This window comes from Elephas maximus, chromosome 25 (genome assembly GCF_024166365.1).
Source record: "Elephas maximus indicus isolate mEleMax1 chromosome 25, mEleMax1 primary haplotype, whole genome shotgun sequence".
In the NCBI taxonomy this organism is placed as follows: domain Eukaryota; kingdom Metazoa; phylum Chordata; class Mammalia; order Proboscidea; family Elephantidae; genus Elephas; species Elephas maximus.
Window position 1 is genome coordinate 25,705,527 of NC_064843.1, and position 11,405 is coordinate 25,716,931.

At 42.8% G+C, this 11,405-nt stretch overlaps 1 protein-coding gene across 3 annotated transcripts in view; it reads right to left on the reverse strand.

Annotated features, from left to right (window-relative positions):
- IFT52 (intraflagellar transport 52) overlaps positions 1 to 8,984 on the reverse strand; it is a 38,726-nt gene extending 29,742 nt beyond the window's left edge. For all 3 annotated transcript variants that reach the window (XM_049869164.1, XM_049869163.1, XM_049869162.1), the window contains exons 1-3: positions 8,843 to 8,984; positions 5,517 to 5,641; positions 4,965 to 5,052 (exon numbers count right to left, since the gene is read on the reverse strand). In XM_049869164.1, coding sequence (XP_049725121.1) covers positions 4,965 to 5,052; positions 5,517 to 5,641; positions 8,843 to 8,863 — 234 coding nt within the window. In that variant the 5' untranslated portion in view covers positions 8,864 to 8,984. The remainder of the gene's footprint in view (positions 1 to 4,964; positions 5,053 to 5,516; positions 5,642 to 8,842) is intronic.
- Between the last annotated feature and the right edge of the window lie 2,421 nt (positions 8,985 to 11,405).

The window sequence follows — 11,405 nt, forward strand, 5'->3', positions numbered from 1 at the left end:
TCTCCTGGTAGCTCTTTCTTGCTTCACAAAGCCAGGGAGGGGAGAAAAGTTTAGGGCTGCCCCTTGCTGACCCGTTCTGGGAAAACCTGGGGTGGGTGGTCCATGTATATAAAGTGTATAGATGGAATACTGTAATAACTTATAATTACAAAATGTACTCCCCAAAATGAAATTTTTAAAGATAAAAAAATTACAAATAAATTTCATTCTGGTAACCTAGTGGTTCGTCACATGCAGCCCATTTCGGAAACCACTGGCCTTGACCAGCTCTGCTGTGAACATGCGCCTCTTGCTCTTCCATACTCCCTAGATTTCCCCCAGGATACAGAAAGCACAGTGCTACAATTAACATCACCAAGGGGACTTTCTCCCAAATGAAGTGGAACTTCATGAATCCCGAGCTCTGCGCAACAGACTGAATTCTTTTTCTCCCGACTTGGTTGAACTTCTTTTCCTACATAATCCTAAATGTCTGCTGTGTTCTATGACTAAAATAAAAACAAACAAACAAACAAACCCGTTTGCACTGAATTAATTTCGACTTATAGGGACCCTACAGGACAAAGTGGAACTGCCCCATAGGGTCTCCAAGGGGCGACCACTGGATCTGAACTGCCAACCTTTTGGTTAGTAGCTGAGCTCTTACCGAGCTCAACAGGGAACAGCAAATCAGGTCTAGTATGCAGCATATATGTTCTCAGAACATAGCTTTTGCTTGGGAAAGTCTACTGGGACTTGGCACTTATGACTGTGCTGTTCTGGGATTTGCCTGTTTTCTAAGCATGGTGAACATGGTGTTGGTCCATTTGGCAGTATGGGAAAAAGAGCCACACCAAGGATTCGGTGCGTAATGACACTTTTTCAGATGTTGAAGGAGTTCCCACAGGCTTCACCTAGACATCTATGTGAAACCCTTCTGGTTAAAGAACAGATATTCGGTTTGAATTAATAGCTCCTTATTTCTCCACGGCAAAAACAGGAAGGAAGAGTAATTTTGCAGACTTACACATTTTGGAGGCTGACTTCATACGAGGAATGCATTCACACCATTAGATTTTATGTACTAGGACAGCAAACTTGGGGTATTTTATATTCTGACACTGTATTATTCAAGCCACTGGCTCGCACTGGAGGCAGTTATGCCATCTAGTAGGTGTTCTGGATTGTCAAACATTAATATTTAGGGGCATCTTAGTGGGCGGGGATCAGGGATACTAAAGGTCCTGCAATGTTCAGAACAGTGCCACATAGTGCATAACTGACCCACAACCTTTGAATGCTGTGCCAGATAGTCATGCAGGGAAAATTAAACTAGCAAAAAACGTATCTAGAATCTAACTCCAATTTACATATAAATACAAAGACTTTTTACATGGTTTTAGTATACGCCAAATTTCCAGGTATCCAGCTACCATGTAAATTGAGGGAAGACTATACTTTCTTTTGTTCAGAACTTTACAAGAGTTGTTCAGTATTTTGGAAAATCATGTCACCGATGGCAGCGCAGCTCATGATCTGAGTCACCAGTACAACACACCTGCATCAGCCTGCATTTGTACCTGTCCCATTCTTGGTGTTTTTATGTGCTTTTTAGCCCTTATTTCAAAATGTCAAATATAAAGAAAAGTGTTCTAGTGTATGTATGCTCAAGTATTGACAAACTGAAATACACATATTCTTCCAGAGTATGTATGCTCAAACACTTATAATCTGAAGTATGTATATTTGTGATGGTTAATGTTATATGTCAACTAGGTTATGATTCTCAGTGGTTTGGCAGACTTCCATAAGTAATATAATGCAATCACCTCCATGATGGGATCTGATGTGATCAGCCAATCAGTTGAAAAGGGAGTTTCCTTGAGGATGTGGGCTGCCTCCAGTGTATAAATGGATATTCAGGTAAGGCTCACTCTCGCACCTGCTCTCTCTCTCTACCCAGCATTCTTCTTGTCACCTGACCTCTGGTTCTTGGGAAGTCTTTAGCCTGCCACCTGACCTGCAGATTTCGGGTTCTTCAGCCCTTGCAACCACATGAGCCAGGAGGAATCTTCGGCCTGCTTCCTGACCCATGAATGTGGGACTTGCCAGCCCTCACAATTGCGTGAGCCATTTCCTTGAAGCAAATCTCTCTCTATATATATTTATATATCCACTTCACTGGTTTTGCTCCTCTAGAGAATCCACACTAAGACAATATTCTTTCATAAATCATCTTCCATTTCTTTACAGTTAGGACATTATATTGACTTTTTTTTTTTTTTAAATGGTAGCGGGTTATATTATCTATGTGTTTCAATTCAGAATAAAGGCAGTATTTATAACGAAGGTGGATGTTGGTCTGATACAGTTGGGAGGCAATGGTTTGGGTCACTTGATCATCTAGTGGTAAATGAACACCACCGCCAAGCAAGTCTGATGAACCAATGTAACTGAGCTGCAAGACAGAGAAAGATTCTTTAGCCTAGTGTCTAGAACAGTGCCACACAGTGCAGAACTGACCCACAAGTATTTACAACAGGGTATATACCTGAAGCCTAAGTTCAACTATATTGGCTATAAGATGGAGTGACAGGTTCATGACATTTGACACCATTCTAACCATTAAGCAGGGTCCTCACCTACCCACATCAGGGGCCTGAGGACTGGTGGCCCCACCCATGCCACCTAGCCACCTGCAACAGGAGTCCAAGAATAAGTGATGCCTCCCAGTCCTTACAGCCAACAGCACTGGCTGCCCATAGTCCAGCTGCAAAACCCATCCACCTATGCGCTCTAGGGAACAGGGACATGCTTTCCTCCCAGACACTCAGGGGCAGCCATCAGCCCCCTGCCTTGCTCAGTGCATGACACCCTACTGCAGCTAGATACCTGTGCCTACTCCAATCACTCCTGTCCATCTAGGATTGTAGGTGAGAGCCTGCACCACACATCTGGTAACTGACTACCTAGACACCTGAGCTGAATCCATGTTAGAAAAGTAATCGGACTCCTGGGCTCATGTACCTTGTAACAGCTCTAATCACCTGGTGACAGGATATGAGAGCTTCGAAGGCACCAATAATCAAGCCAGTTCACATGACCAGCATATTTGAGCATATCAAAACAAAACAAGAAGCTAGGACACAGTAAGCAAACATTAAAAAAATACAGTAACTTATTGATGGCTCAGAGCCAACAGTCAATATCAAATCACACAGAGGCAGACCATGATGGCTTCGGTAAGTGCCCAAAATAAAGGATCAAGAAACCTTCTGAAGGAAGAGAGCTTCTTGGAATTACTGGAGGTAGGATTAAGATTAATATACAGAGCTCTTCAAGAGATCGGGAAGGACATCACGCAAAATGCAGAACAAGCCAAGGAACACATAGACAAAGGGATAGAGGAACTTAAAAAGATTATACAAGACCATAATGACAAATTTAATAGGCTGCAAAAATCCATAAAGAGACAGCAAACAGAAATCCAAAAGATTAACAATAAAATCTCAGAATTCGACAACTCAATAGAAAGTCATAGGAGCAGAACTGAGGCAATGGAAGTCAGAATTAGTGAGACTGAAGATAATGCACTTGCCACCACTTATCTGAGGAAAAATCAGATAAAAAAAAATAAAGAAACCCTAAGAATTATGTGGGGTTCTATCAAGAGGAATAACCTACGAGTGACTGAAGTAACAGAATAGACGTGGATAACAGAAAATACAGAGAGAATTGTTGAAGATTTGTTGGCAGAAAACTTCCCTTTATCATAAAAGATGAGAAGGTATCTATCCAAGAAGCTCAATGAACCCCATAAGGTAGATCCCAAGAGAAAGTCATCAATACATATTATAATCGAACTTGCCAAAACCAAAAATAAAGAGAAAATTTTAAGAGCAGCTAGGGATAAACCAAAAGTCAACTACAAAGGAGAGTCAATAAGACTAACCTTGGACTACTCAGCAGAAACCATGAAGGCAAGAAAGCAATGCGATGACATAGAGATTGATTAAGTGTTTAGTGTCAGATAGATAATGTCTGTCCCATCACAGAAGCTTCTGCAGGACAACACTTAACTGGCATCATATAGTCCAAGAAGGATGAACTGATCCCTTTATTGGTCCTAGGAGACCAGAAGCAATGACCAGGGAACCAGTGATCTCCTCCCTTCCAGAAGACCTCTATTAGCCACTGAGATAGGCCAAGTGGAAGAATAAAAAGCAAGGGAATGCTAGTTCTTTGAAAGATCCTAAAGGCAGGAGACCTTGGCCTGCCTCAGTCTAGGGACCACACTGGCCCTGTCCCACCTCACTATCCCTACTCCCCACAGCCTTCCTGAACACCAAGGCACTTCCTACAAGTCTCTGTGAGAAAGACTCTTGCTGTATTCTGGGTTTTGCTTTATCATTCCTCGTCTGTTTCATGAAATAAAACAATAAACAGCTTAATTTTAAGTGGAATTTTCCTACCTTCAGAGCAAAAATATAGTAGCTAAGTCTAGGTAATATTTAATTAGACCTCCCAGACCAAAAAAAAAAAAATTTTTTTTTTTTTTTTTTTTTTATGGTCTGGCAGAGCCCTGGTGGTCTGGCAGAGCCCTGGTGGTACAGTGGTTAAGAGCTGGGCTGTTAACCGAAAGTCTGACAGTCCGAATCCACCACCCACTCCTTAGAAACGGTATGGGGCAGTTCTATTCTGTCCTATAGGGTCACAATGAGTTGCAATCGACTAGACAGCAACGGGTACGTGTCTAGCACTTTGCTAACTCTTTGGAAGGATCATCTCAGTTAATCATCACAAAAACCCTACAATATATTTACAATTAATATCCTATTTTTACAAACGAGGAAACAGGCTAAGAGAGGTAAAATGACTCCCTTTAGGGTGTATAGTTAGCAAGTGCTGAAATGGGATTTGAATCCAGGACCTCTGATTTCCGAGCCCAACTCTTAATCATCTCACTGTACCTCTTTATTTCTTACCTCAGCTGCAGTAAATTTTTCCCTTGGCCCAGCCGTAATCCACAGTTTCACCCCATTTAGCTTCTCAGATGTGATTTCATCTTTTAAGCTAGAGATATGGGGATTTTAAAAGCAACTGTTAGATCCATGATTTAAACCAATTACAATTCAGCTCTACAATTAGCTCATATGATTATACAGCCTTACCATTAAAAAGGAAATGTATACACAAACAGAGAAACGTTCTCATCTTATTTGCATTTTTCCTTTCCCTAATCTGAAGTGTTAACCCACATTAAAATAACTGCACAGCTTTAACACTTACCAAAAGCCCCTAAGAGAGCTTTAACCATTAAAAAAAAATTTACAGATGTAATTAGAATAATCTTTTGTTTTGCATTTTGGGAGACAACTTAGTATGTTGACTGCCAATTTACAAAAGAGAAATTTTAATAATAATTTATTTACTTTGAACAATTTTTAAACTGAGCTCCTGTCATCTGAAGTGTTTAGATGTTTCAGTGTTACCAGCAGACTACTGTTGAAACTTAGAAAGAAAAACAATACAGTCACCTCTGAATCTTCCAATTACTCCGAAGTCTTTTCTGCATAGATTTATAACCATTGTTGGTGGTAAATATCTCCTTTTTGGATGCATTGAAAAGAATCGTGCTGCGAAGCTCTCTGTCCATGGTTACCTTAAGGAAAAAATAAGGGATATGAAAACGGAGAACAATACACACTATTCCAAAGGAAAGACCTCCGAAGGAATAGTTGCCTTCACTTGCTCTAATCTATCAAGAAAGAGTATACAGGTGCAACCTAGCTATGAAATCCCTAGAATTCTCAAAGATTGACAGTGACACACATAATCATAATGCAGAAACCTAAGGCCAAACCCAGTCCACCCTGGCTTCTGCCTCCTGTCTCTCATGCTGGGGTTCCCACTTTCCTACCCCTAGGGCTCTCCCCACTATCATCCTACCCTTGTTCCCTCAGGCCATGTTTCCAATCGGATTCCTCACTGCTGACCACAATGGGCAACTACCATTAAGTCTGGGAAATAGCCTTCTAGATTCTTTTCATACATATATTAATTTACAAGCCCTGATAGCACAGTGGTTAAGAGTTCAGCTGCTGACCTAAAGGCTGGCAGGTCAAATCCACCAGCTACTCCTTGGAAACTCCACGGGCCAGTTCTACGCTGTCCTATAGGGTGACTATTGAGTTGGAACTCACCTAACAGCAACGAGTTTTTTTTTCCCATATGCGCTGTTCTGCAACACACTTTTTTCACCTAGCCTTGTATCTCTGATGTCTCTCCTTGCCAGTACATATGTTATGTATCTACCACATTCATTTCAACAGCTGCACAGTATGAATGCACCACAATTTATTTAATCAGTTATATACTGATTGACATCTTTTTTCTTTCCAAATTTTTGCTAGTAGAGCAAGGCTAAAAACATTATTCTTGGACATGTTTTTATGCACCCTGTATAGCTAGAGAATAAATTTCTACGTGTTGAACAGCTGAGAAAATTATTTTCAAATTGCCCTGAAAAAAACTGTACTTATATTTCCATTAACACTAGGTATGTTTCCACACAATCCTATTCCCAACCTATGCCATCTTTGCCAATAAAACAGTTAAAAAAAAAAAAAACAACGAAAACCTCAAACTATTATTGTTTTAATTTTCACTTTTAAATTACTGAGATGGCCATCTTTCACTATGTTTATTGGCCACCCGTATCTCTTCTGAGTTTCTTGTTCATGTACTCTGCTCATTTTTCTACTGGGTTTCATATCTTTGTAACTGATCTTTAAACAAGTACTTCTGTCAGTCTTCAGACTTACCTTCTGGTAGCTTGTTTGGTCTGGCTGATTTTTTTCTGAGCCATATACAAGGTTTTAAATTTTATAATCAAAAGTATTAACATTTTTTTTTCTGGCTTCTGGACTGCATATTTAGAAAGACTTTTGCATGCTAAGGTTATACATATACCCAACATTACTTTTTTCCAGTACTTTCATAATTTTTAGCATTTGAATTTTCGCCTATCTAGAATTTATTTGGAGTACTGTATGGTGCAAGTGGCTAAGCACTTCACTACTAACCAAAAAGTTGGTGGTTCACAGTTTGAACCCACTCAGAGGCACCTCAGAAAAGCCTGGCAAACTGCTTCTGAAGGTCACAACCTTGAAAACAAACCCAATGGAGCACAGTTTTAGTCTGTAACACACGGGGTCACCATGAGTCAGAATCCACTTGACGGCAACTGGTTTTGTTTTGTTTTTTGGAACTTATTCTGATGGTTAAAATAAGTCTCCCACCCCCCCAGAATTACTAAAAAGCTGCCCAACACCACTCTACCTTTTCAATGCTGATCTGAGGTACCATCTTGACTACATAATAAATTCCCATATATACAGTGAAACCTGTGAGAACGGGAACTTGATGCGACAGCCTTGTTTTTTTAGGTCTTGCAAGTTTTCCGCCTTGAACAGCGTGTAGTCTTACCGCTTTACTATTGCCATTAGTGCAAAAAGTTTTGCGTTTTCCTTCTCTGACAGGTTTCCACCTTACAGAGGCTCCAGCTTTCACAGGTTTTACTGTATTTGTCTTATCCAGAACTCTATTATCTGTCTGTAAGTTCCTGCTCAGATCCATACTATTTTAATTACTATAGTTTTATGTTATAATACATGGTGGTGCTGGAGAGCTAATCCCCCTATCATCCTTAACTTTTAGAATTTTCCTGGTTCATCTCAAATATTTATTCCTCCAGCTGAACTTTAAAATCTTTTCATCAGGTTGAGAAAAAAAAATCCGTCTATGGTCTCACTACTGTGACAGCTATCTTCTGATGCTCTATTCCACCCACATGCATATAACATGTAACGCTGTACTCCGCTTTTGCCAGTTTCCTGAAAGAAGGTCTCCATGATTAGCTTAGGGGGTACATGATCTATGGCATGCATGGTTGTGCCATAATAAACTACTACTGCCTTCACTGGGCATCTTTTCAAATTTCTGCCATCATAGATTCTACTGGAATTTACTTATTTCTACTTTTGCCACTGATACATTATTCCTGTAGGACAGATTCCTAGGACCATGCTTCCTAGGAAAAGGTGAAGAACTCCTTTTGTCGTTGTCTGGTTCTTAATGGCAGGGAATAATAAAAACCACACTTCAAGTCAACATCTTAGCCTTCTGGTGAGAGCAGCAGATCTGGATTCCCGGCGTCAGAATGAATCAGAACTTAGTTTCCTTAGCCCTAGAAACAAAAAAACCCAGTGCCATCGAGTCGATTCCGACTCATAGCTCCTGGAAATCCTGGTGGTCTAGTGGTTAATAGCAGTTGGAATCCACCAGCTGCTCCTTGTATACCCTATGGGGCAGCTCTACTCCGTTCTATAGGGTCACCATGAGTCGGAATCGACTTGACAGCAATGGGGTTTTTTTTTTTTTTATAAGTGTCGGGAAAAAAAAAAGATCAATATTTGCCTAGCACTGTCCCGTCATTTTCTCTTCAGTAGCCTTGAGGATCAAAAGTTTATTTTTCCAGAAGACGAATGGGAAGCCCATGGGTCGTAGCAATGCGGCTAGTCTCACTAGCATAGACTAAAATCTTAGGATTCCTCATCCACTGCTCGTTCACACTCAGCAGCAGGGCTGAAACTCAGCACAGCCTGAAACGACGGAAATTCTGACCCAGTCCCCTGTCTAGGATCCGGGCCTACATCGGCGCCCCAGCTTACTTTACCCTTCCCGACTCCGAACTTTCCTTAACACCGGCCCAGAGGCCTCGAGGGCAGTTTGGCGAGGCGCTCGCCAGCTCCAAGGCCGCCCAACCCTCCGGCCGGCCCATCGCAGTCGGAGGCCTCCTCACCTGAGACACAGTGACCACCATCTTCACCTGACGCCACCCAGCATCCTAACACCAGGTACCCAAAGGACGCTTAGCAACGGTGTAAGCGCTCAGAAGCGCTGGAAGGGCGTGGATCGGGACGTGGACCCACCTCCGGAGAGACGTGATGACGTCAGGAAGAAAGGCGCCGAGTCGCCTCGGGCTTTGGCGCTGGGAAAGTGCGTCACGAGGTGAGCGTGTGGTAGGGGGCGGGGCTAATGTGGGACTATGCCATTATTTTGGATGACAGTAAATCTCACAAGGAGATGGATTTATATTTTCTCCATATGTAAACCTATTTCATTTTGTTCTTTAATACTAATGCTTTTTGCAAATTTATAAAAACAGTAAACCCCAAAGGCCCAAACTTCGCTCCACTCCGAGGATAGTGAAGACTTCCGGCGGGGGGCGGGGAGGAGGAAGGGAACGCCCAGCCGCGTGCCGAAGAGCGCAGGCGCCGAGTGGTGGCGCGCGCTGGACGGCGCTGGGCCGGCGGCGGAATTGTTGCCCCGGGAGGAGATCGGCGCTTTAGGAGGCCAGGGAAGGCTTCCCGGAGGATGCGGAGGAGGAAGAGGGTGGGCGGCTTTAGTGGTGACAATGGTGGCACGAGCAAGTTCCTTCTTTTTTTATTAGCCCCGCATCATTGAGCGCCCACAGCGTCACGTCCTAGTCTGAGCGCAGGGAGTTTGCGGTGAACTTGCCCTCTAGGCGTCAACAGGTGGGGTGTTAGACCTTGGCCAGATCCTGCAAACATGTAAAAACACTAACTGTATTAAGGGAGCCGTGAGGGCCTCGCTATGAGTCGAAATTGACTCGACGGCAACGGGTTTGGAGGGCCTCAAAGAAGCCCTGGCAGCGCAGTGATTAGAGCGCTTGGCTGCCAACCGACGGTTCGCCGTTGGAACCCGTCTCCGCGGGAGGATGTGTCAGTCTGCTTCCATAAAGAAAGATATACAGCCTTGGAAACCCTACGGGACAGTTCTATTCTGTCCTGTAAGGTCTAAGGTCGCTTTGCGTCCAAATCGACTAAGGATGTGGGGTTTTTTGGTGTGGAGAGCCTGGAGCTGGCCAGGAAAGGCGCACCTCGAGCAAAGATCTGAAGAGGAGTGGTATTCATTAGGCAAGAGCTGGGGAAGGACGTTCCAGGAGGAGGAAAATCCTTGTGAAAAGAGCCATGGCCACATACGGGTTGTCCTGTCATAGCCGTCAAAATGAGGACCCGGACGTCTGTGATCACAAACAGGCCACCGTTCTCCACGGGGGAGTCCTCTGTGCCAGCCCTGACAGGCTGTGGACTTGGGTGCGGTGCCACTGCAGCGTCTGAGAACAGAGGCATTTGACCATTTTGATTTACATTTATGTGTGTTACACTCTTCAACATGTCCATAGTAGTAGGAGTTTTAAAATACTAAAATACATGAAACTCTTGTTGCCTGTCACTGCAAAGTTAAAAAGTAGAGAGCAGGGTGATTGAGAATTCTACTCCTGGGGGTGTTGTACTTTGGTGCAAAAGTGGGTGAATACACACTGTAGTTAGGGATAAAAATGAAGGGTTGAAAATTGGGACAGGTCTTGGGATTCTTGCTAGAAAACCAAAAGAGTATCTGCCCAGAACTCTTCTCCCACTGTTGGAGGTCCAAGAAAGAGCAAGCTTTTTAAAATCAGCTGCCACCAAGTTCAGTCCCTGGCTGTGCCTTGCCCAGCTGGGTGGCTTTGGTCAAGTTGCATAATCTCTCCGATTCAGAGAGAGTCTTGTTTCTTATCTATAAAGCGATGTTAGTAATTTCCCGAAGTGCTGGGTTAGTAGGATTGTAGACAATGCATATGAAACTCAGAATGTGCTCAGTACACATAGCCATGGTATGATCAATTCAGTAACATGGTTTTTCTTTGTTTTTATTTTCTATCTTGGTGAAAATGTCGTGATTTTACAGTCTTAGGGCAGATGGAACCATTAGGCGTTTCACAACCCACAGCTGATTGTGTACTTTGTATTTTCATGTTTCCGACAGTTACTTTTTTTTTTAATGCCTTTTATGAAGGATTTTGTCTTCCCCCTCAAAAATCAAGAGGTGCTATTAAAATGGAAATCAGGATGTTTCTTTCAGAGTTCTCAGCACATGTCAAAGGTTAACACTAGCTCTTCCTGACCCAGCTTTGATCTCTGATAGGCCAGTTCCATGGTCTCCTAGCCTCACCCCCTGTAATTCCTGGGGTGGGGGGAGCAGGGTACACAAAAAACGGAAGGGAAATTGAGTGGGACTGAGTGAGGATGAAAGGCAGTAAAAATTACTGGCACACATTGATCCTCTAAGAAAATCCTCCGTATGTCCCCAAACCTAAAAGGCAATAAGGCCACCATGAAGTAGATGATGAGCCACAGCTTTGTGAAAAAGAAACTACTTCTCCATTGAAATAAGGTACCATGATCCATCCCACATGTGTAGGGTGTCCTGAATTCATGAGATCTTAAACATGCTCTTGTTCTGTCCAGTGGGATTACCTATAGAAATGACTAATCTTGAAACATGGAGTTCCATAGCTG